This window comes from Neomonachus schauinslandi, chromosome 9, assembly GCF_002201575.2.
Source record: "Neomonachus schauinslandi chromosome 9, ASM220157v2, whole genome shotgun sequence".
Lineage (NCBI taxonomy): Eukaryota > Metazoa > Chordata > Mammalia > Carnivora > Phocidae > Neomonachus > Neomonachus schauinslandi.
Genome location: NC_058411.1, coordinates 123,807,410 through 123,832,812, shown reverse-complemented (window position 1 = coordinate 123,832,812; position 25,403 = coordinate 123,807,410). Strand labels below are relative to the sequence as shown.

Below are 25,403 nucleotides of genomic sequence, written 5' to 3'. Positions count from 1 at the left end.
TTGAGTGAAATAAGTCAAACAGAGAAAGACATGTATCATATGATCTCACTGATATGAGGAATTCTTAATTGCAGGAAACAAACTGAGGGTTGCTGGAGTGGGGGGTGGGGTGGGAGGGATGGGGTGACTGGGTGATAGACACTGGGGAGGGTATGTGCTCTGGTAAGTGCTGTGAATTGTGCAAGACTGTTGAATCTCAGATCTGTACCTCTGAAACAAATAATGCAATATATGTTAAGAAAAAAAAAGAAGAAGAAGAAGGTAGTGGGAGGGGAAGAATGAAGCAGGGGAAATCGGAGGGGTAGATGAACCATGAGAGACGATGGACTCTGAAAAACAAACAGGGTTCTAGAGGGGAGGGGGGTGGGAGGATGGGTTAGCCTGGTGGTGGGTATTGAGGAGGGCACGTTCTGCATGGAGCACTGGGTGTTATGCACAAACAATGAATCATGGAACACTTCATCTAAAACTAATGATATAATGTATGGGGATTAACATAAGAATAAATAAATAAATAAATAAAAAATATAAATAAATAAATAAAAATTCCAGTGTAGTTAACATAGTGTTATATTAGTTTCAGGCGTACAATATAGGCGTACAATTCCATATATTACTCAGTGCTCATAATGACAAGTGTACCCTTAATCCCCTTCACCTTTTCACCCATCCCCCCACCCACCACCCCTCTGGTAACCATCTGTTTGTTCTCTAATAATTAAGAGTCTGTTTTTTGGTTAGTCTCTTTTTCTTCCTTTGTTCATTTGTTTTGTTTCCACATGAGTGAAATCATACGGTATTTGTCTTTCTCTGACTGGCTTATTTTGCTTAGCATTATACTCTCTGGCTATACCCAGGTTGTTGCAAACGGCAAGATCTCATCCCCTTTTATGGCTGAGTAATATTCCATTGTAATATATACAGCACATCTTCTTCATCCATTCATCTCTTGATGGACAACTGGGCTGCTTCCATAGTTTGGCTATTGCAAGTAATTCTGCAATAAACATAGGGGTGCATATATCCTTTCAAATTAGTGTTTTTGTATTCTTTGGGTAAATACCCAGTAGCGTGCTTACTGGATCACAGGGTAGTCCTATTTTTAATTTTTTGAGGACCCTCCACGCTGTCTTCCAGAGTGGCTGCACCAGCTTGCATTCCTACCAACAGTGGAGGAGTGTCCCCTTTCTCTACATCCCCACCGTTTGTTGTTGATTTTAGCCATTCTGACAGGTGTGAGGTGACACCTCATTGTGATTTTGATTTGCATTTCCCTGATGGTGAGTGATATTTAGCAACTTTTCAGGTGTCTGTTGGCCATATGGACGGCTTCTTTGGAGAAATGTCTGTTCATGTCTGCCCATTTTTAATTGGATTATTTGTGGTTTTTTGTATTGAGTTGTATAAGTTCTTTATATATTTTGGATACTAACCCTTTATCGGATGTGTCATTTGCAAATATCTTCTCCCAGTCAGTAGGTTGTCTTTTAGTTTTGTTGATTGTTTCCTTCACTATGCAAAAACTTTTTATTTCGATGTAGTCCCAATAGTTCGTTTTTGCTTTTGTTTTCCTTGCCTCAGGAGACATATCTAGAAAGATGTTGTTATGGCCAATGTCAGAAAAACTACTGCCTGTGTTCTCTCCTAGGATTTTTATTGTTTCATGTCTCACATTTAGGTCCTTAAGTGATTTGGAGTTTATATTTCTGTATGGTGTAAGAAAGTGGTCCAATTTCATTCTTTTGCAGGTAGCTGTCCAGTTTTCTCAACACCATTTGTTGAAGACACTGTCCTTTTCCCATTGCATATCTTTGCCTCCTTTGTCAAAAATTAATTGACCATGGGGGCGCCTGGGTGGCTCAGTCGTTAAGCGTCTGCCTTCGGCTCAGGTCATGATCCCAGGGTCCTGGGATCGAGTCCCACATCGGGCTCCCTGCTCTGCGGGAAGCCTGCTTCTCCCTCTCCCACTCCTCCTGCTTGTGTTCCTGCTCTCACTATGTCTCTGTCAAAAAAATAAATAAAATCTTTAAAAAAAAAAATTAATTGACCATGTAATTGTGGGTTTATTTCTGGGATTTCTATTCTGTTCCACTGATCTGTGTGTCTATTTTTGTGCCAATACCATACTGTTTTGATTACTCCAGCTTTGTAATATAACCTAAAATCTGGATTTGTGATGCCTCCAGCTTTGTTTTTATTTTTCAAGATTGCTTTGGCTATTCAGCGTCTTTTGTGGTTCCATACAAATTTTAGGATTGTTTGTTCTAGCTCTGTGAAAAATGCTGGTGGTATTTTGATAGGGATTGCATTCAGTGTGCAGATTGCCTTGGGTAATATGGACATTTTAACATTTGTTCTTCCAATCCATGAGCATGATATGTCTTTCCATTTGTTTGTGTTGCCTTCAATTTCTTTCATCAATGTTTCATAGTTTTCAGAGTACAGGTGTTTCACCTTCTTTGTTAAGTTTATTCCTAGGTATTTTATTATTTTTGGTGTAACTATAAACGGGATTGTCTTCTTAATTTCTCTTTCTGCTGCTTCATTATTGATGTACAGAAAGGCAACAGATTTCTGTACATTGATATTGTATCCTGTGACCTTACTGAATTCATTTTTCAGTTCTAGTAATGTTTTGGTGGTCTTTAGGGTTTTCTCTAGGTAGTATCATGTCAGTACTACTTTAATGAATTTTTTAAAAATAGTTTATCCAGCTATAATTAATTTTTGTATCTAGTGTGCAATCTAGAATTTCACATTTTCCCTCCAAATGGACAGCCCAGCCAATTGTCCCAATGTCATTTATTGAACCCGCCCCCTCCCCACAGGTTTGAAATGCCTCATTTCCCATGTACTATATCCTCACATAAGTCTATATCTGGATGGTATTGCTTCATTCATATATAGCACTATTTTTTATTTGAAAAATTTAACATGTACAATTTGTGGTGAAGACTCTTTAAAACATTTATATCTACTTTTTTTTTAAAAGATTTTCTTTATTTGACAGAGAGAGAGAGATAGCGAGAGCAGGCACACAAGCAGGGAGAGTGGGTGAGGGAGAAGCAGGCTTCCCACCGAGCAGGGAGCCCGATGCGGGGCTCAATCCCAGGACCCTGGGATCATGACCTGAGCCGAAGGCAGACACTTAACCTACTGAGCCACCCAGACATCCCTATGTCTACTTTCAAGAATAATTTTTTAAAATTGTGTTAAGAAATACAGTATTACCAGTACTTCAAAAACCTCTTATGCACCCCTCCTCAGTCATATTCCCCTTCCTCCCATCATTGCTTTTCTTGGGGGTTTTACTACCACTGAGTTTCTAAGAAAACCAACAAGCAACACACACTGTGTAGCTGTGTAATGCTGGGGTGGGACCACCAGTGGTGAGGGAAGACTCCTTAAAGAAGAAGCCCTAACGAATTTAGAATGAAGTAATAAACTCTTTGGTTTCCCTGAGACTTTACAGGAGCCCCTTCCACGGGAGTCAGCATGAGTCCAGGGGAACACAGGTTCACCACGGTCCAGGCACCTGGCAGCAGCTGGTGTGGACCAGGTTCAGGTCATCCCACAGTAGGGCAGTCAGGGAAGTGGCCATGGGTACTCTCTGCTTCTAAGATCTTCAGCAATCTCTAAATCTCAAGAGGTGGGGGCAGAGCAGAGTGCCTTGGGTTCTTCTCACAGTGTTTTGATTACAGATTTAGATGAGTATTTTTGGATATCTCTCCTATGAACCTTATTTCTTTGGTTTTGGGACTGTCTTGTTTTCTTAAAACAAAAGACGGCTCTGTTTGCTAATCTCTGTTCTTTTATTTTTAAAACATTTTATTAGAGAACATGAAACATAGAAAAGTAAAGAGACTAGTATAATGAACTCCCACATAACCCTCTCTCAGCTTCACCCAAATGTCAACTCACAGCTAATTTTATTTGATCTGAATGCAACCCATTCCTGACACTATCCACTGCTCCCATTGTAAGCCTCATGAAAATGTTCCTGGTATTTGTTCCTAAAGTCCACTGGTCAAATTCCTTAAATAGACATGAAACTTTGATGACATGTACCTTACACTTAATGATTCCCTCCTTCCCTTCCAAAAAAAGATGGAAAAAACAAATTATGACTGTTAACTGTAATGAAGTGAGTTACCCCAAGATCTGTGCATAATTTTCTCAGAAACAAATTTCACATTATTGCAATAAATGTTATATGCTATGCTTACAAATTTCTTACAAGAAATTTGTATCTAAAAATATTAGCTAGCTACTATTAAAATATACACATACAAGGCAAACAAACAAAAACAGAGAAATCCATTCATTAGAGTCACTTCAAACATTAAAATTGGATATCATCATTGCCAATCATTTCTGCTAAGAGCCATTACAACCTGACTGCAGGCCAAATCCTATCTAGATCCCACAGAAAGCTCTGGGGTGGGGGTAGGTAGCTGAGTCCTGTCCTGCTCAGATACGAAGAAATAATTCATTCTATAAAATAATCAGTATGGTATACTTCTGAATGTTACATAACATTGTTTTTCTATAGGGAATGAAAGAGAAGCAGGATGATTCTTTCACAGGCCCCCAGGTACCAGAAATTTCTGTCCCATCATTTCTATCAAAAGAACTAAAATCAGGTCTAGCCTTAAGAAGGGCAAATAGTGACATAACCTATATGTACACATCTATACATTCAGATAAACATTAGAATTAATGCCAGCATCCCCAAAAATAATCCCAGTGGATTTTGTTGGCATTACATTAGATTTATAGATAAATCTGAAGAGAATTAATATCTTCCGAATATTGATTCTTCCCATTCCAAGAGTGTGGTATGAATTTTCATTTAAACAACTCTTTTTTCTTAAATTCCACATATGAGTGAAATTATATGATATTTGTCTTTCCCTGACTGACTTATTTCACTTAGCATAATACACTCTAGCTCCATCCACATCATTGCAAATGGCAGGATTTCATTCCTTTTGATGGCTGAATACAAGAAAGAAACAGACGAACATATGGGAAGGGGGAAAGAAAAAAAGGGAGAGAGGGAAACAAGCCATAAGTGACTCTTAATGACAGAAAACAAACTGAGGGTTGATGGAGGGAGGAGGGTGGGGAATGCGCTAGATGGGCGATAGGTATTAAGGAGGGCACTTGTCATGTTGAGCACTCTGTGTTGATGTAAGTGATGAATCACTGAATTCTACTCCTGAAACCAATACTGCACTGTATGTTAAATAACAAAATTTAAATTAAGAAAACCACACACACAAAATAAATAAACAATGCTTTTTTAATAGTTTTTGATAAAATTTTATGGTGTATATTCCATATAAATATTATACATTTATAATTCTTGTTAAGTTTACTCCTAGGTATTTTACTTCAGTATTGTTGCTTCTGAAATGTTTTTTCCCCACTGCATTTCCTAGCAGGTTATTGCTAATATATATGAAAGCAAATTGATTTCTGCATTTTGACCTTACTTAACTTTATCATTAGTTGCCATTTTTCTCCATTTGATTCTGGTAGATTTCAAGACATCTTAACATCTACAAGTAATAACAATTTTATCTTTTTACTTCAAATATTTGTACTCCCAGAACAATTCTAAGTAACAGTACAAACAGTAGGCATAATCCCCTTCTTTCCAAAAAAGTTGAGGTGTTCTTGTTATTTTCTAATAAATATTCTTTGTAATAGTAAGGAAATTTCTTTCATCTCACGTGTATGAGATGAGATTTCTCACATCTCATGTGAACTCGTGTTCATCTCACGAGTATGGATGTTAAATTTTGTTGATTGAATTTCAGCATTGTTGAATTTAATGAATGACAATAATATACTTTTTAATGCTGAACCAGCCCTGCTTTCTTAGAAAAAACCTTATTTGATCATGACGATGACCTTGATGCTCTTCTCTCCTTTTCCCTTCATATCTAAGCTATGAACAAATCACACTGGTTCTACCTTCAAAATATACCCGAAGTATCTCTTTAAAAAAAAAATCTCTATTATTACCACCTTATTCTAACTGTCATCATCTCTTACCTGGCCTCCAGACCACTGCCTCCACTCTTGCTCTCCTACTCTGTTTTCTACCCAACGCCTAGGATGGATGGATGGATGGATGGATGGATGGATGGATGGATGGATGGACAAATGGAAAGAGGAATGGATGATGGATGGACGGACTGATAGACAGATGAATAGAAGATGGAAATTGCCTTAGCTGATCTGCTTCTCCTCCGCATCCTCCTTGAATGCCCATTAATGCTCAAATTTTGTTGAACAAGTTGGGTCATTTCAGCATTAACAGAGTGCCATCACTCCTCATTCTTTTTGATCATTTTAGTAGGTTCCTGGGAAAAGATGGGTTTTGTAAACATGAACTTAAGATACCATCTTTCCTAAAAGGCCCAAATTTATTTTTGAAAGGTCTGTGCTTTCCCCCTCATTCTCCTAAGCATTTTTATTATTTTCATGTGTTGATGTAACTCTCAATATGTAACACTTCGACTATTCCTTCAGCTCTTTAACTTATAACTCTTAGTGTAGCTCTGTAACTAGGAATCAAAACACAAGATAAAGAATACAAAATAAAAGATTTTTTGAGGCTTGGACACAAATTGAGATCAATCCATAAAATCATACTGGGAAAATGGTGGTTGTTCATTTATTATAAGAATTTTATTAGGGGGGTGCCTGGATGGCTCAGTTGTTAAGCGGCCGCCTTCCGCTCAGGTCATGGTCCCAGGGTCTGGGATCGAGCCCCACATCGGGCTCCCTGCTTGGTGGGAAGCCTGCTTCTCCTTCTCCCACTTCCCCTGCTTGTGTTCCCTCTCTATGTCTCTGTCAAATAAATAAATAAAATCTTAAAAAAAAAAAAAGAATCTTATTAGGAAGGGCCCTGGGTGGCTCAGCCAGTTAAGTGTCTGCCTTTGGCTCAGGTCATGATCCCAGGGTTCTGGGATCAAGTCCCACATCAGGCTCCCTTTTCGGTGGAGAGTCTGCTTCTCCTTCTGCCCCTCCCTCTCCCGCTCATGCACACTCTCTCTCTCTCTTGCAAAAATAAATAAATAAAATCTTTTTAAAAAAAAGAATCTTATTAGGAAAATATTCTATTAAAATTATTGGATATGAAACATGCCAATAATTTTTCCCTTTTTGTCTTTATTAATGTTGAATGAAAGACAACTCAGGGCACGTGGGTGGCTCAGTTGGTTAAGCGTCTGCCTTTGGTTCAGGTCATGATCCCAGGGTCCTGGGATCGAGTTCTGCATTGGGCTCCCTGTTCTGCAGGGAGCCTGCTTCTCCCTCTGCCTTTGCCTCTCTCTCTCTCTCTCTGTCTCTCATGAATAAACAAATAAAATCTTTAAAAAAAAAAAGACAACTCAGCACATTATCTAATCAACACTATATCCAAAACTTAGACATGCTGGTAAGAGAAGAGTTTAAAGGGATGTTGTCATTTTGTCTAACTCAGATCAGGATGCTGGTTCCAGGCAAAATGGAGTAAGCATGCTCCATCCTAGTTCTCTCACTGAATACAAACATACACCCTGGAGAGAATGCATGGAACAGCCATCCAAGAACTCTGAAAAGTAAATGGTGCCAGGTGGATTGCTAAAGGAGACCAGAATTTGAAGTACCACCAAGCCAGCAGTCAGTTTCCTGTAACTTTGTCTTCCAGTATTGTGTGGCCTGATGGTCTGGACTAAAAGGCAGCCCCAAACCAAGAAGTATGCACCGGAAGCAGCTTCAAGAGAAATCCTCATTTCCTGGTCATGAGTCAGAACAAATAACTCCTAAATTTCAGAAAGAGTACAGGCTGAGGAAATCCTAGGGTTTCTTTTTCTCTTTTTTCTGTTCTCTTCTGTCCAGCCCCCAGGCATTCCCACAGAGGCAGGGACTAAACTGGCACTTAAAACTCTAAGAAAGGGGATCCTTCTCTCTGACCAGAAGAGCTATGGTCCCACATGTCAGGGATGAATCACAGTTGCTTTTTTTTTTCTCTCTCTCACCTCCTGATGCTTGGTTTCTAGCACAGATACAGTCACAGAAAGAGCATGGAGAAGAGGGGGAGCTAAAGCCCCAGCTTTCTGGCCATAGGACTATAAAAAGGTACCCCAGGGAATCAAAAGTGCCAGGGAAATCAGAGACAGGGAGTGCAACAGAGCTATCCCATAAAGCAGTGTATGAACTCACCCGGCCTCACCTCTGAACTGCAAATGCATAGGTCTGACCCTGAATAGCACACACCAGGCTTGAGAACTGAACCGTGTATGGGACTTGGCCACTAGGTGGCACACACACAGGACACATCTGAATAGCACTACCAAGGCTTTGAAAATTGAACTCACATTGGAACCACAGCCCACAGAAGGCATGTTGGAAATTAAGGCCTGAACTTAATTAACCCTTCAAATCGACTGCTAAAAAAAAAAAAAGAAAAGAATCAACAATCTCTTTATGATTTAAACAAACCCAGCATCTCCTAATATTCAAATTGTCTGGGATGCAATCCAAAGCTACGTGGCATATCACCAGGTAAATCTCAGTAGGTAAGGGGAAAAGACAACAGATTCCAACAGTGAGATGACAAAGATGGTGGAATTACTGAAGACTATAAAACAGCTGTTATAAGCATACTCCAAGTGAAGGTGAACACACTTGAAAGGACTAGAAAGATAAAAGTCTTAGAAAAGAAACTGTGAAACTAAAAAAATACAATGATGGGAATGAACAAAATTCACTAGATGGACATGGCAGCAAAGGCGATGACAGAAAAGAGTCAGTGAATTTAAAGATTAAAGGTAAAGGTAAAAGGATAGGAAAACCCCAAACAAGCAAAAGGAAGAAAATAATAAAGAGCAGGTATCAATTAAATTAAAAACATAATAGAGAAAAATCAATGAAATTAAAAGTCAGTTCTTTGAAAAGGTCAGTAAAATTGATGAACCTCTAGAAAAATTGACAAAGAAGAGAACAAAGATAGATATATTATGAATGAAAGAGAAGATATCACTACAGTCTCACAGAAATTAAAAGCATAATATGTGTAATATTATGAACACTCTGCATATAAATTCAACAACTTAAATGAATCAATTCCTTGAAAAGCACAAACTATCTCAATTTAACCAAAAAGAAATAGGTAACATAAACATCTTCTATCTCAATGAAAATGAACTCATAATTAAAAACCTTCCCAAAGAAAACCTCCAGCAGTGGTTTGGTATATAACCATCCATGGTTTTAATGGTATATTCTACCAAACATTTGAAAAAGAAATAACCAATTCTACATAATATCTTCCAGAAAATAAAAGACAGTGGACTACTTCCTAATTCATTTTGTGAGGCCGGCATTACTCAAATACCAAAACCAGTGAAAGACAGTGCAAGAAAAGAAAACCACAGACCAATATCCCATATGAACATACATGCAAACTATTAGGAGCTCAAATCCAGTAATATATAAAAACAATACACCATGAGCAAGTGGAATTTATTCCAGCAATGCAAAGCTGGTTCAACATTCTAAATCAATGTAATCCACCATATGAATGGGCTAAAAAAGAAAAATCACATATCAATTGATCCAGAAAAGGAATTTGACAAAATTCAAAATCAATTTTGGGGGTGCCTGGGTGGCCCAGTCGGTTAAGTGTCTGTCTTTGGCTCAGGTCATGATCCCAGGGTCCTGGGATCAAGACCAATATCGGGTTTCCTGCTCAGTGGGGAGCCTGCTTCTCCCTCTCCCTCTAACACTTACCCTGCTTGTGTTCTCTCTCTCTCTCAAATAAATAAATAAAATCTTTTTTAAAAATCCACTTATGATAAAAACTCTCAGAAAACTAAGAGTAGAGGAAAACTCCCTTAATTTGATAAAGAGCACCTACGAAGTCCTACACCTAACAATTGTACTTGAAGGTGAAACAACTATATGCTTTTCCTCCTAAGATTGGGAAGAAGGTGAGCATCTCCACCCTCATCCCTCTATTCAACCTAGAGCTGAAAGTTCTAGCCAGTGCCGTGAGGCAAGAGAAGGCAATAAAAAGCATACAGATGAGAAAGGAAGGGTAAAACGGTCTCTATTTGCAGATGGCATGACTGTCTACATAAAAAAATCCCAAGAATTCTACCAAAAAAAAATAAAAATAAAAAACAAAAACAAACCAAAAAAACCCTGCCCAAACTCCTAGAATATGTAAGTTCAGCAAACAAGATCAATATACAAAAATCAGCTGTATTTCCCAATGAACACACAGGTGCCAAAATTAAGAATACAATACACCATCTACAACTGCTCCACTCAAATGAAATACTTAGGTATAAATCTAATAAGACATGTATAGGACTTGTATGCTGAAATCTATAAAAACTGATGAAAGAAATCAAAGAAGTTCATAGATTGAAAGATTCAATACAGTTAAGTCACTTCTACCCTAAACTAATCTTTAGATTTAATGCAATTCCAATCAAAATTCTCACTAGGGTTTTTTGTTTGTTTTGGTTTTTTTTGTTTTTTTAATAGATCTATTGAAAGCAAAAGAGTTGGAAAACCCAAAACAACTCTGAAAAAGAATAAAAGATTCACATTATCTAATTTTAAAACAATATCAAGCTACAGTAATTGAATCAGTATGGTATTAATAAAGGGATAATCAATGAATCAGTGGAACAGAATTGAAAATCTAAAAATAGGACCACACAAATGTGTCCGGTTGATTTTTGACAAAGGCCCAAAGGCAAGTCAGTGGAGAAAGAACAGTTTTTACAAAAATGGTGTTAGAACAATTAGACATCTAGATGCAAACAATGAACTGTGACTTAAACATCACATCATACACAAACACAAGCTCAAAGTGGATCTTAGATCCAAAGGTAAAACCTAATATTAGAATACTTTTAAAATAAATCATAAAGGAAAACCTTGTGCTTAGGCAAAGGTTTGTGCTTAGGCAAAGTGTTTATAGACATGATGCCAAAAGCATGATCCATAAAAGAAAAAATTTACAAATTAGAATTCATTGAAATTAAAAACTCAAGATTGAAGGGAGAGTTAAGACTTTCACTGTAAAAAATGAAAAAACAACAGCTATAGATAAGGAGAAACTGTTTGCAAATCACGTATCTATCAAAGGGCTTGAATTATATAAAGAACTCTCAAAACTCAACAGTAAGAAAACAACCCAATTTAAAAATGAGCAAAAGGGGGTGCCTGGGTGGCTCAGTTGGTTAAGCGACTGCCTTCAGCTCAGGTCATGATCCTGGAGTCCCGGGATCGAGTCCCGCATCGGGCTCCCTGCTCGGCAGGGAGTCTGCTTCTCCCTCTGACCCTCCTCCCTCTCATGCTCTCTGTCTCTCATTCTCTCTCTCTCAAATAAATAAATAAAATCTTTAAAAAAAAATGAGCAAAAGACTTGAACAGACACTTAATCAAAGAGAATATATGAATGGCATATAAATATATGAAAAGATGTTAACATCATTAGCTACTAGAGAAATACAAAATTAAACCAAGGGGAAATACTACTACACCCCTATTAGAATGGCTTAAAAAAAAGAAAAAAAGAAAGAAACAAATCCTGAGAAAACCAAGGGCTGGCAAGAATACAGAACACCTGGAATTCTCATATATTGCTGGTGAGAATACAAAATGGCACAGCCACTCTGGAAAATAGTGTGTCAGTTTCTTAAAAGTTAAACACACACTTACCATATGCCCCATTCCTAGGTCTATACCCCAGAGAAATGAAAACTTACATTCACTCAAAAGCCTATACATTAAGTGTTTATAGCAGCTCTACTCATAATCACCCAAAACTGGAAATGAACCAAATGCCTTTTTATGAGTGATTGGAAAAACAAATTGTGGTGCATCCATATAACAGCATACTAGTCAGCAGTAAAAGGAATAAATTACTGATACATGCAAAAGCATGGATGAATCTCTAAGACATTATGCTGAGTGAAAAAAGCCAGTCTCAAAACGTTTATACTATATCATTCCATATATATAGCATTCTGTAAAAGGCAAAATTATAGGGACGGACAACATATTCATGATTGCTAAGGGCAAGGGATGGGAGGAGAATATGATGACAGGGGAGCAGCACAGGAGTTTGCTGGAATGATGGAATCATAATTTGGTGGTGGCACACAACTCTATATGGGTGTGAAAATTCATAGAACTGTACACACACATACATACACCACACACATATGAAACTTTACTGTATATTAAGAATTATTTTTTTAAAAAGCTGTTGGTGTGCAGTGACAAAATTGCCTTTTTACTCTGCTCTCCCTGGCAAATACCTCACCCTCAAGATACAGACCCAATGTTCACTCTTTATAAAGTCATCCCTCCTCACATCAGGGAGTTAGCAGCTTTGATTGTTTTAAAGTACTTTGTTCATATCTCTAATCTTATACTTACTTATCTTCCTTCCCCCACTAGATCATGTCCTCAGAAAATTCTCGTTGATCCCCAAATACATTATAAGCAGGTACATAAATATATGAGTATATTGGGAACTGGGGACAGGAAGATAGTGGTGAAGTAAGAGGACCTTAGGCTTGCCTCATCCCATGAATACAGCTAGCTAACTATCAAATCATCCTAAATACCCCAGAAATCAAAAACATTCAACTGAAGACTGAAAGAACAAACTCCACAACTAAAGGGAGAGAAGAAGACACATCAAAGAAGGTAGAAAGTGCAGAGACATGGTTTAGGGGAGAAAAGGATCCTAGCTGCTGTGGTGTGGAGGGAGCCATGGTCATATTGAATGGCAAGAGAGAGACGAGCACACGGGGGAACACACAAGGAAAATGTTTCCCCATAGCCATTGGCTTAGAAAATAGAGGGACTGAATTTCATGAGTTCTTGCAACTAGTGGGGCTTTAAGCCTAGAATTTTAGAATCAGCAGCCTTGGCTGGGATAGAGCCTAGAGGGCACTGCCCTAGTCCTAGAGAGAAGGCAGGCAAACAACCCGGGGGGCAGACAGCATGGAAAAAGCAATCTGAAGAGTACCTGGGGCACACAGTGGGGAGAATATTTGCTCTTCTTGGAGTGAGTCCCTGAGAGGAAGCATTCATGGACAGGCCTCTCCAGGAACAAAGGAGCTAGCCAGCATCATTTCCCTCCCCCAGCCTTCAGGATAAACAGAGCCACCTTTGGGAAGCAGCGCAGTGTGGACGCTGGCTGCCTAACTTGCTCACACCAAATCCCACCTCCCCACCCCCGCACTCCAATGGAACTGCCCTTCTCGGTCACACTTACCTCAGTCCCAGTGCAGTGGGCCTCTCCCCCAGAAGACTACAAACCCCTGCCCACAACACATCTCCCAATCAGAGAGTTCTATAGGGCCTCAGTTCTAGTGGAGGTGATGACATGTCTCATTTCAGAAGCAGACCAGAGCACCCCTAGTTAAAACTCACCACACTCAGCCCAGGGACCAAACACTGCCCACATCAGGCAAGGAGAGCCTCTGCAGATGACCAGCTTGAAGGAAAGAGCAGCCAGAACACAAGAGCAGAGCACACAGCACACAATGGAGACACTCCCTAAAGTGCCAGGCCTGGGCACTACAAGACCTCTTCTTCATAAGGCCATTACTTTCAGGAGTAGAAGACATAACTAGATTTTCTAACACACAGAAGCAGGCAGAGATGTAGACAAAATGAGACGACAGAGGAACTTATATCAAATGAATAAACAAGATAAGGCCACGACCAGAGATCTAAGTGAAACAGATGTAAGTAACATGCCTGATGAGAATTTAAAGTAATGATCATAATGATACTCACTGGAATTGAGAAAAGAAAGGAAGACATCAGTGAGATCCTTACCAAAGAGATAAGAATTAAAAAAGAATCACACAGAGATGAAGTATGTAATAAACGAGATTAAGAAAACACTTGATGCAAAGAACAGCAGGCTGGAAGAGGTAGAGGAACGAATTAATGACCTATAAGACAAAGTAATATAAAGTAATTAAGCTGAACAAAAGAGACAAAGAATTATGCAAAACAACAATAGGCTTGGGGTTCTCAGTGACTCCATCAAATGTAACAACATTCATATTATAGGAGTCCCAGAAGAGAGAGAAAAGAGGGCAAAAACTGTATTTGAGAAAATCATAGCTGAAAACTACCCTAATCTGGGGAAGGAAACAGGTATCCAGATCTAGGAGGCACAGAGAACTCCCATCAAAATCAACAAAAGCAGGCCCACATCAAGATATATTGCAATTAAATTTGCAAAGTATAGTGATAAAGAAAAAATCTTAAAAAGAGCAAGACAAAAGAAGTCAGTAACTCACCAGAGAAAACCCATAAGGCTAGCAGAAGGTTTTTCAACAGAAACTTTGCAAGCCAGAGGATAGTGACATGATACATTGAAAGTGCTAAATGGGAAAAATCTGCAGCAAAGAATACTCTATCCAGCAAGACTATCATTCAGAATAGAAGGAGAGATAAAAAGTTTCACAAACAAGAACTGAAGGAGTTCGTGACCACTAAACCAGCCCTGCAAGAAATATTAAAGGGGGCTCTCTGAGTGGAAAATAGAGAACAAAAGTGACAGTATAAAGGTAGGAAACACAAACGTGGTAAAAATGAATATTTCTGTAAAAAATCAGTCAAAGAATTCACCAAAAAAGGATGTAAAATACAATAACGTACACCTAAAACATGGGGAGGAGAGGAGAAGAATGGGTTCAAACTTAAACAACCATCAACTTAATACAGACTGCTATATGCAGAAAAGGTTATACACAAACCTAATGGTAACCATAAATCAAAAACCACTAATAAACATGCAAATAAAGACAAAGAAATCCAAATATATCACTAAACAAAATCAGCAAAACATGAAAGACGAAAGAAAGGATCAGAGAAAATCTCCAGAAACAACCACAAAACAAGTAATAAAATGGGAATAAATACATATCTATCAATAATTACTTTGAATGTAAATGGACTAAATGTTCCAATCAAAAGACACAGGGTGTCAGAATGGATTAAAAAAAAAAGAACCATCAAATGCTGTCTACAAGAGACTCATTTTAGACCTAAAAGCATCTGCAGATTGAAAGTGAGAGAATGAAGAAACATTTATCATGCAAATAGATGTTAAAAGAAAGCCAGGGTAACAATCAATACTTACATTGGACAAACTAGACTTTAAAACAAGACCGTAACAAGAGGCAAAGAAGGACACTATATAATCATAAAGGGGACAATCCAACAAGAAGATATAACAATTGTAAATAGTTATGCACCCAACATAGGAGCACCCAAATATGTAAAATAATTAATAACAAACATAAAGGAACTCATTGATAATAACACAATAATATTATGGAACTTTAACACTCCACTTACATCAATGTATGGACATCTAAGCAGAAGAAGGAAACAATAGCTTTGAATGACACACTGTACCAAATGGACTTAAGAGATATATTCAGAACATTCCATCCTAAAACAGCAGAATACACATTCTTTTCAAGCGCACATGGAACATTCTCCAGGACAGATCACATATTAGGCCACAAAACAGGCCTCAACAAATTTAAGAAGATCGAAGTCATACCATGCACCTTTTCTGATCACAATGCTATGGAACTAGAACTCAACTACAAGAAAAAATCTGGAAAGACCACAAATACATGGAAGTTGAATAATAAGCTACTGAAAAATAAATGGGCCAACCAGGAAATAAAAGAAGAAATTGAAAAATACATGGAGAAAAATGTAAACACAGGGGTCCAAAACCTTTGGGATGCAATGAAGTGGTCCTAAGAGGGATGTTTACAGTAATACATAAAGAAGCAAGAAAAATCTCAAATGAACAACCTAACCTTATACTTAACAGAGCTGGAAAAAGAAAAACAAACGAAACCTAAAGCCAGCAGAAGGAATGAAATAATAAAGATTAGAGCAGAAATAAATGATATAGAAACTAAAACAATAGAACAGATCAATGAAACCAGGAGCTGATTTTTTGAAAAAATTAATAAAATTAATAAACCTCTAGTCAGATTTATCAAAAAGAGAAAGGACCCAAATAAGTAAAAGCACAGATGAGAGAGGAGAAATATCAACCAACACCACAGAAATACAACAAATTATAAGAGAATATTATGAAAAACTACATGCCAACAAGTTGGACAACCTCGAAGAAATGCATAAATTTCTAGAAACATATGTTTCTATTTCTAAATTACCAAAACTGAAACAGGAAGAAATAGAAAACTTGAGCAGATTGATAACCAGCAAAGAAATGGAATCAGTAATGAAAAACTCCCAACAAACACAAGTCTAGTACTAGATGGCTTCACAGCGAATTCTACCAAACTTTAATTTAAAGAGTTAATACCTATTCTTCTCAAACTATTCCAAAAAATATAAAAGGAAGGAAAAATTCCCAATTCATTCCATGAGGCCAGCAAAACTCTGATAACAGACCCAGATAAGACACCACAAAAAAAGAGAACTACAGGCTAATGTCTCTGGTGAACATAGATGCAAAAATCCTCAACAAAATATTCGCAAACTGAGTCCAACAATACATTAAAAAACCATTCACCACGATCAAGTGGGATTTATTCCTGAGTTGCAAGAGTGGTTCAATATTTGCAAATCAATCAACATGATACATCGCATTAATGAAAGGATATGAACCATATGATCATTTCAATAGATACAGAAAAAGCATTTTACAAAGGACAACACCCATTCATGATAAAAACCCTCAACAAAGTAGGTTTAGAGGAAACATCATAAAGGCCATATATGAAAAACCCACAGCTAATATCATCCTCAATGGGGGAAAAATTGAGAGTGTTTCCTCTACCGTCAGGAACAAGACAGGGATGTCCACTCTCACCACTTTTATTCAACATTGTACTGGAAGTCCTAGCCATAGCAATCACACAACAAAAAGAAATAAAAGGCATCCAAATTAGCAAGGAAGAAGTAAAACTTTCGTAATTTGCGGATCACATGATACACTATATAGAAAATCCCAAAGACTCCACCAAAAAACTGCTAGAACTAATACATGAATTCAGCAAAGTCACAGGATATAAAGGCAATGTACAGAAATCTGTTGCATTTCTATACACTAATAATGAAACAGCAGAAAAAGAAATTAAGGAATCAATCCCATTTACAACTGAATCAAAAACAATAAGATACCCAAGAACGAACCTAACCAAAGAAGTGAAAGACCTGTACTCTGAAAACCATAAAACACTGATGAAAGAAATTAAAGATGACAAAAAGAAATGGAAAGACATTCCATGCTCGTGGATTGGAAGAACAAATATTTTAAAATGTCCATACTACCCAAAGCAATCTGCACATTTAATGCAATCCATATCAAAATAGCAACAGCATTTTTCATAGCTAGAACAATCCTAAAATTTGTATGGAACCCCAAAAGACCCCAAATAGCCAAAGCAGTCTTGAAAAAGAAAAGCAAAGGTGGAGGCACCACAATTCTGGACTTCAAGTTATATTACAAAGCTGGAGTAATCAAAACAGTATGGTATTGGCACAAAAGCAGACACATAGATCAATAGAAAAGAACTGAAAATCCTGAAATGAACCTACAATTATATGGTCAATTAATCTTCAAGAAAGCAGGAAATAACATCCAATGGGGAAACGACAGTCTCTTCAACAAATGGTGTTGGGAAAACTGGACAGCTATATGCAAAAAAATGAAACTGGACCACTTTCTTACACCATATACAAAAATAAATTCAAAATGGATTAAAGACCTACATGTGAGACCTGAAACCATAAAAATCCTAGAAGAGAACACAGGCAGTAACTTTGACAATGGCCATAGCAACTTCTTTCTAGATATGTCTTTTGAGGCAAGGGAAACAAAAGCAAAAATAAACTATTGGACTAAATCAAAATAAAAAGCTTCTGCACAGTGAAGGAAACAAAACTAAAAGGCAACCTACTGAATGGGAGAATATTTACAAATGACATATCTAATAAAGGGTTAGCCTCCAAAATACATAAAGAACTATACAAATCAACACACAAGAAAATAAGTAATCCAATTAAAAAATGGGCAGAAGACATGAATAGACATTTTTCCAAGGAAGGCATCCAGGTGGCCAACAGTCATATGAAAAGATGCTCAACATCACTCACCATCAAGGAAATGCTAATCAAAACTACAATGAAATCAAATGCAAATCAAAACTACCTCACACCTGTCAGAATGGCTAAATCAACAAGAAACAACAGGTATTGGAGAGGATATGAAGAAAGAGGAACCCTCTAGTACTGCTGATGGGAATGCAAACCGTTACCGCTGCTGTAGAAAACAGTATGGAGGTTCTTCAGAAAGTTAAAAATAGAACTACACTATGATACAGCAATTGCACTACTAGGTATTTACCCAAAGAATACAAAAATAGTAGTTCAAAGGGGTACATGCACCCTGATGTTTACAGCAGCATTATCTACAATAGCCAAACTGTGGAAACAGCCCAAGTGTCCACTGATCAACGAATGGATAAAGAAGTAGTACAGGGGTGCCTGGGTGGCTCAGTTGGTTAAGTGTCTGCCTTTAGCTCAGGTCATGATCCCAGGGTCCTGGAATCAAGCCCATGTCAGGCTCCCTGTTCAGTGGGGAGTCTGCTTCTCCCTCTGTCCCTCTCCCTGCTTGTGTTCTCTCTCTCTCTCTCTCTCAAATAAATAAAAATTTTTTAAAAAGTGGTGTATATATACACAATGGAATATTACTCATCCATAAAAAAGAATGAAATCTTGCCATTTGCAACAACATGGATGGAGCCAGAGAGTATTATGCTAAGCGAAATAAGTCAGTCAGAGAGAGACATTCATATGTGGAACTCAATCCTATGTGAAATTTAAGAAACAAAACTAACAAGCAAAGTGGGGGGGGTGGGGAAGAAAGAGAGACAAACCAAGAAACAGAGTCTTAACTATAGAGAACAAACTGATGGTTACCAGAAGGGAGTGGGTGGGAGGATGGGTGAAGTAGGTGATGTGGATTAAGGAGTGCACGTGTGATGAGCACTGGGTGTTGTATGGCAGTGTTGAGTCACCATATTGTACACCTGAAACTGATATTACATTGTATGTGAACTAACTGGAATTTAAATAAAAACTTGAAAAAATCATATATAAAAAATATATGAGTATATCACACATATAATAATAGACATTTACTAGTCTATGTATTGATGTTTATTTTTGTATTGCTAATGTTCAAATGACAAATGATTGGCATATTAGTAATACTTTATTTGTCATATTCAATTACTCACCTAACATATGTAAGATTAAATCTAATAGGTAGTTGGAAGTCCAGCTGAATTGTAGCACATTGATGATATCTGCCAATAGCATCCTTGATTTTTATATCAATCTGTAAATTAAATGATATTTGCTTAAAGACAGCTTTTATTTTTCCTTTAAATTTTTACTCTTTTTGAGGCATATAGTCTACTTACTTTAGGGCCATAAAATGCTCCATCTCCTGGGTTTATCTTCCATGGTTTTCCAAATTCCACCAAGCTGTTCTGTAGTTGCTATTTTTTTTTAAAGAAGAGAACATTTCAAACTTATACGTCATTGTACTTTTTATTTTTTGCCACATAGCTCAAAAAAGTAAGTTATTACAAATCTTAATTATATTCTATTTTAGCTTAACATATATTTATTGGGCATGTTTTATATCCAATAAATTACTGAGCAGGGGCTACATAAAGATGATTAAGATGGTACTTGCTCTCATACGCATTGTAACTGGAAAAATTAACAGACAATGTACTAAGCTGTTCCAGTGAATTCCAGGCAAGTGTTTAGGGAAGCCAATGCAGGCCCCCTCTGCCTACACACTTCCCAACTCTTAGTAGGTGATGCCTCCACTCATTAAAAGGCATGAAACTTTGATCTTTCTCCTTTATCCACCCTGTGTTTCCCCATCTGCTCTGTGTTTAGGTGGGTAAGAAGGTCAAGGGGAAGGGCCTTGCCACTGTCTCTTGCTTTTTTATACCTCTGTACATGTAGCTAGGGAGGGGTGTCCTTTATGATTTTTTTTTTAAAGATTTTATTTATTTATTTGAGAGAGAGAATGAGATAGAGCATGAGAGGGTCAGAGGGAGAAGCAGACTCCCTGCCGAGCAGGGAGCCCGATGTGGGACTCGATCCCAGGACTCCAGGATCATGACCTGAGCCGAAGGCAGTCGCTTAACCGACTGAGCCACCCAGGCGCCCTCCTTTATGATTTATAATGGGTGGGAGCAGGAGGCCCACTTTGATCTTCAGCCTAAGCCACATAAATTCTTTGATTTTAGACTGTAGTGAAAACCCTCAGAACTGCTGGTGATTGGGTATAAGTATTAATATAAGTGTCTTTGAGTCTTCTGGCTATTTCCTATGGATATAGCTTCCTTGGGAAGCACCTGGGCATTCCTAAGTCCCTGGCCAGAATACTGCCATACCAGCATCCAAAGTCCTGTCATCACCTCAATATATCGGTGCCCATGAGGGGGTTGACATTTGGGAATAAACTGCTAACAGGGAAGTCAAAGCAGTGGTGGTGGCTGGGGTCCAAAGCCAGAGTCATCAAGAAAGCTAACTCATGGGGTCCTGGCAGGATTTTCTAGGATCTCAGTTAGAGTGCGTCAGGTGCTGGTCTTGGCTGACATCCCAGGAGGCTCCCTCATGGGCCTGACCTTCCTAGAGCAGCTTGCGTTCTACCTAGGACTGGAGAAGGCCACCACCACAGATTCATTTCACAGGTTGGGAGGCTAGCCTCTGCCTTACTCTGCTTCTGCAAGAAGAGATACTGGAATATATTCCCAGAGAAAATGAGGACCTGCTGCAGGAGGGAACTAAGTGACAGGGAGAATTTAGGGGGCTCCCAGGGAATTAAAAAGCCAAAAAAGGGCCAGTTTGGGGGAAAAAGCATAAAGTAGAGGGCACTGATCCTCACTGGGCCTCTGAGGACACAGTAATCAGACGGCCTAATAGGGACAGCCAAAGCTAAGAAAGCTTTCAGTTTGTGCAAGGTATGGGAGGAAGTGTATGTCTGAGGGGAGACTGAACCACTGTAATTCACATCTGTGGACACTGCCTGCACCCTGGTAGAGGAGAAATCAAGATCTCCTTTTCTCCCCTATTGGCTGGCTATCCTTCTTTTCCAGGTAAACCAAATCTCTGGCTCCCAATAGCACTGTGGGCCTATGCTGTGGTACAGGCTGGGCTCTAAACATATCAATTTGCTTGGAATTTTGTGGGTGTGGGCTTGGAATGTTCTTAGGGATCTCAATGGCTCACTGGAATGCTGGAAAAGTGGGATGCAGGAGAGATTTGGAGAGGGTTATTCCGGCTCCAAGGAGCAGGTGGATTTACATAGATTCCAGGGGCAGAGGCCAGATCAGGTCTGCTGAAGCAGCAGCCCAGACTCCCTTCACATTTATCTGAGTGGGAACCCCATAGCTGAGCTTAGGTTAAATTAAAAAATTGGACATATAGAACATTAACCTATTTCTTTGGGATTTTAATTTTCACAAGAAAAAGTAGATTTTCTTTAGGTCACAGATTTCATGAGGAAACTTAATAGAAAACAGGACTCACATCATTCAAATCTAGGGTATTTTTTGCTCCTGACATTTTGGTTATTTGGACAAGCTGTCATCTGATGGTTACACTGCATAGCTCTCCAGTGAGTTCTGCTGGGTTCCATAACTACACACAATCTGAGATAAGAAATAAGGTAATGGTGAACTGATGACCCAGGAACAATGTGGCCTTGGAGCTGACTTAAATACTGTCTCTTTCAAACCATTTCAGAGACATCTGAAGACAAAAAAGATATATTCATCTCACTGATTCCCAGATCAGGGGTAGACATCATGGGAGAAATTCCCCCAGAGTGGAAGGATTCCCGTCTTCTAAAGGAACAATCAGTGAGCTAAAAGAGAGCAAAATGTTGGTGGGACAGCCCGGCCCATTCTCCCCGTGCCAGGCCCACACCTGGTCCACCCACTTTTTGGCCCCCTGAACTCCATGTATGGAGTGATAATAATGATAATACTACTACTATTAATAATGCCAACATGTAACATTTACTGAACACTTACATGTGCCTGGCACTATGACAAATTCCTCACATAAATTATTCCACTTAAGCCCACCATAACCTTAGGTGTTATCAACATCATCGTCATCATCATCATCATCATTTCAGACCTTAATGCTTATTCTATAATTCACTCATGGAGCTAACCTTTTTGAAAATAGGCAAAACGTGTTCCAGAGTCAAGCTCTGTGCCCTCTTTTCCTCTTCCTACCTCCATGTGGCTAGGCAGGGGCAGGCTGTCTAATTTGACTGTCTTCCTCTATGCAACAGATACGGAAGAAGGTGCATTTAGGATGGGCATGGGACAGTGGGGAGTAGAAGGCCCTAATTAGATCTCAAGCCTAAACCGCTTCTACCCAGTCTCTGCCTGCCTCAGTACCGAACAGAAAACTAACTAACACTATCAATATAGTGTTCCTCTGATTCTTAGTTCCTTAATGATCTCCTCTGATTCTTAGTTCCTTAATGATCTATATGATCATTGTCTGTGAGTATTCTATGAAAATGTGGATCAACAGGCAGGTCAGGGTTTAGGCATTCCTGGGGTGTCTGGCCATAATACCATCCTCATTTCAAATAAAAACTGACACAGGAAATGTACTGTATTCTTTTCATGTTTAGTAAGAAGGAAAAAAAAAGAGAGAGAGAGAAGCATCATGAGCTCCTTAATCTTGTTCTCCAAAGCTGAGATGTGACATGTGAGTCTCTGGGTGCCTCTAGATAGAGGATAGCACTAGAGGCTGTGACTGCGGAGAGGATTCAAGCATTGGGTGTGTGCGTCTACATCTATGAATCACACTAAGCTGGCTCAACAGGCAACAGTTTAAAATAAGCTGAACATACACCAAGAGTGCCTGCAAATCAGAGGATTCCTTTAAAAACTTAGGAAATTGATTATTAGTGACTGAGACTGAAAGAGTATAAATAAAAACCTGATATAAACTTTAAACTATTTGAAACAAATATATTGTTACTATCACTGTTACGAAGAAAACTAGACAACCACATTCTATAATCTGTGTATTTATCCCATAACTTCCAATTTAAACCTTTCTATTGAAAAGCATGGCATCCTCCTCATGCAAAGTAACTACAGTCACTCGGGTGGTTTCCACACTCACAGAAAAGAAGGTGTGCACTTTGTCTCCCCCTACCTTTTCAGCTTCATCCCATATCTCAACGTCTCCTAGGAAGTTTTCAGGTCTTGTTGACAAATTTAATTGAAAGGAGAAGCCAAATGTTGAGTAAACAGATTGCAAAAACTGCAAACAGCCGTTTATTTCTTCTTCAATCTGACATGAGAGCAAAAGAAATATTCTAAATTAGAGAGTTAACATCAAATTAAATTAAATTAAGAAATAAAGTATGGTTTGGAGGAGCAAGATGGCGGAGGAGCAGGAAACCTAAATTTCGTCTGGTGCCAGGAATTCAGCTAGATAGGGATCAAACCATTCTGAACACCTACAAACTCAGCAGGAGATCGAAAAAAAGAATAGCAGCAACTCTCTGAACAGAAAAGGGACCACTTTCTGGAAGGTAGGATGTGCGGAGAAGTGAATCTGAGGCGATATTCGGGAAGATAGACGGTGGGGGAGGGGGGCCTCCGTCGGCCGCTTCTGGCAAGTGATAGAGCCGTGGAGCGCAAAATCAGAACTTTTAGAAGTCAGCTCCGCTGAGGACGTCGCTCCAGTGGCTAAGCAGGGGTTGGAACCCTCTCGGGGACAGTGTGGTCTCAGGACCCTCGGGGTCACAGAAAGACCGGGGGTGCCTGAGTGCAGCAGAGCTCCCAGGTGTTGGAGCAGGGAAGCCGGCTGCAGAGATGGAGCCGAGGAGTGGGCCCTCAGCTCGGGCAGGGTTGCCATAAACCATGATCCGCGGCAGAGTCGGGCCACTGCTCCTCCAGCAGGGACCCAACAAGCAGCAGATCCGGGAGACTCCCCTTCCTCCCCCAGAAGTAGCGGCACAGAAGCACACCACAGGGATCTGCTGGTTTTAGAGACTCCACACAGGGTCATGAACCAGAGACAGAAACACTTGGTCACAGGCCAGGTGAGCACGGAGCGCGGCTGGAGACCGGAGAGACGGGAATGATTGACTGCTTTTCTCTGTGGGCGCACTGAGGAGCGGGGCCCCGAGTTCTCGGCTCCTCTGGCTCCTCCGGGGAGGAGATTGGGAGGCCGCCATTTTCACTCTCGTCCTCCAAAGCTGTACAGAAAGCTTGCAGGGAACAAACTCCTGAGAGCAAACCCAAGCAGATTACTTAGCCCGGACCAGCAAGGGCGGGGCAATTCTGCCTCCGGCAAAGACATGTGGGAACCATGGCAACAGGCCCCTCCCCCAGAAGATCAGCAAGAACAGCCAGCCAAGACCAAGTTTACCAATCAATGAGAACAGCAGAACTCCAGCGCTAGGGGAATACTGCACATAGAATTCGTGGCTTTTTCCTCATGATCCTTTAGTCTTTCAAAGTTATTTTTTTAACTTTCTTTTTCTTTTTTTTTTTGAATTTTTCTTTTTCCCTTTTTCAACCAACATTTTATCAATCCTTTTTTAAAAAATCTTTTTTTTATTTTTCATTTTTAGAATCATATTCTATCCCTTCATAGTAGTTAACCTTATTTTTGGTATATATATATATATATGTAAGTTATTCTCTCTATAAAATTTTGGAATATAGTTTCCTCTAACAGACCAAAATATGCCCTAAGTCTCTAGTGTATGGCTTTGTTCTAGTCTCCTGCCTGATCACATTTATTTTTAATCCTCTTCTTTCTTTTTTCAACCAACTTCTTATCAATTCCTTTTATAAAATCTTTTATAATTTTCATCTTTACAGTCATATTCCATCCCTTCATCGTATTAACCCTTATTTTTGTACATATGTAAGTTTTTCTTTCTTTAAAATTTTGGGAGGCACTTTCTTCTAACAGACCAAAATACACCCAAAATCTAGTGTGTGGCACTGATCTATGCACCACCCTGATCATATTTGATCATATTCTGTTTTTTTGTTTGTTTGTTTGTTTTTTATCTTTTTTTTTTCTTTCTTCTTTCTTTCCCTTTCTTTTCCCCCGGTTTCAGGTCTTTTCTGATTTGTTTAGTGTGTATTTTTCTGGGGATGTTGTTACCCTGTTAGCATTTTGTTCTCTCATTCATCTATTCTCCTCTGGACAAAATGACAAGACGGAAAAAAATCACCTCAAAAAAAAAAAAAAGAACAAGAGGCAGTACC

General features: G+C 38.9%; 1 protein-coding gene across 1 annotated transcript in view; it reads right to left on the bottom strand.

The window, feature by feature from the left end:
• TARS3 (threonyl-tRNA synthetase 3) overlaps positions 1-25,403 on the bottom strand; it is an 83,424-nt gene that overhangs the window by 9,255 nt on the left and 48,766 nt on the right. Inside the window, exons 13-15 of the mRNA XM_021680494.1 lie at positions 23,326-23,463; positions 19,536-19,613; positions 19,350-19,450 (exon numbers count right to left, since the gene is read on the bottom strand). Coding sequence (XP_021536169.1) covers positions 19,350-19,450; positions 19,536-19,613; positions 23,326-23,463 — 317 coding nt within the window. The remainder of the gene's footprint in view (positions 1-19,349; positions 19,451-19,535; positions 19,614-23,325; positions 23,464-25,403) is intronic.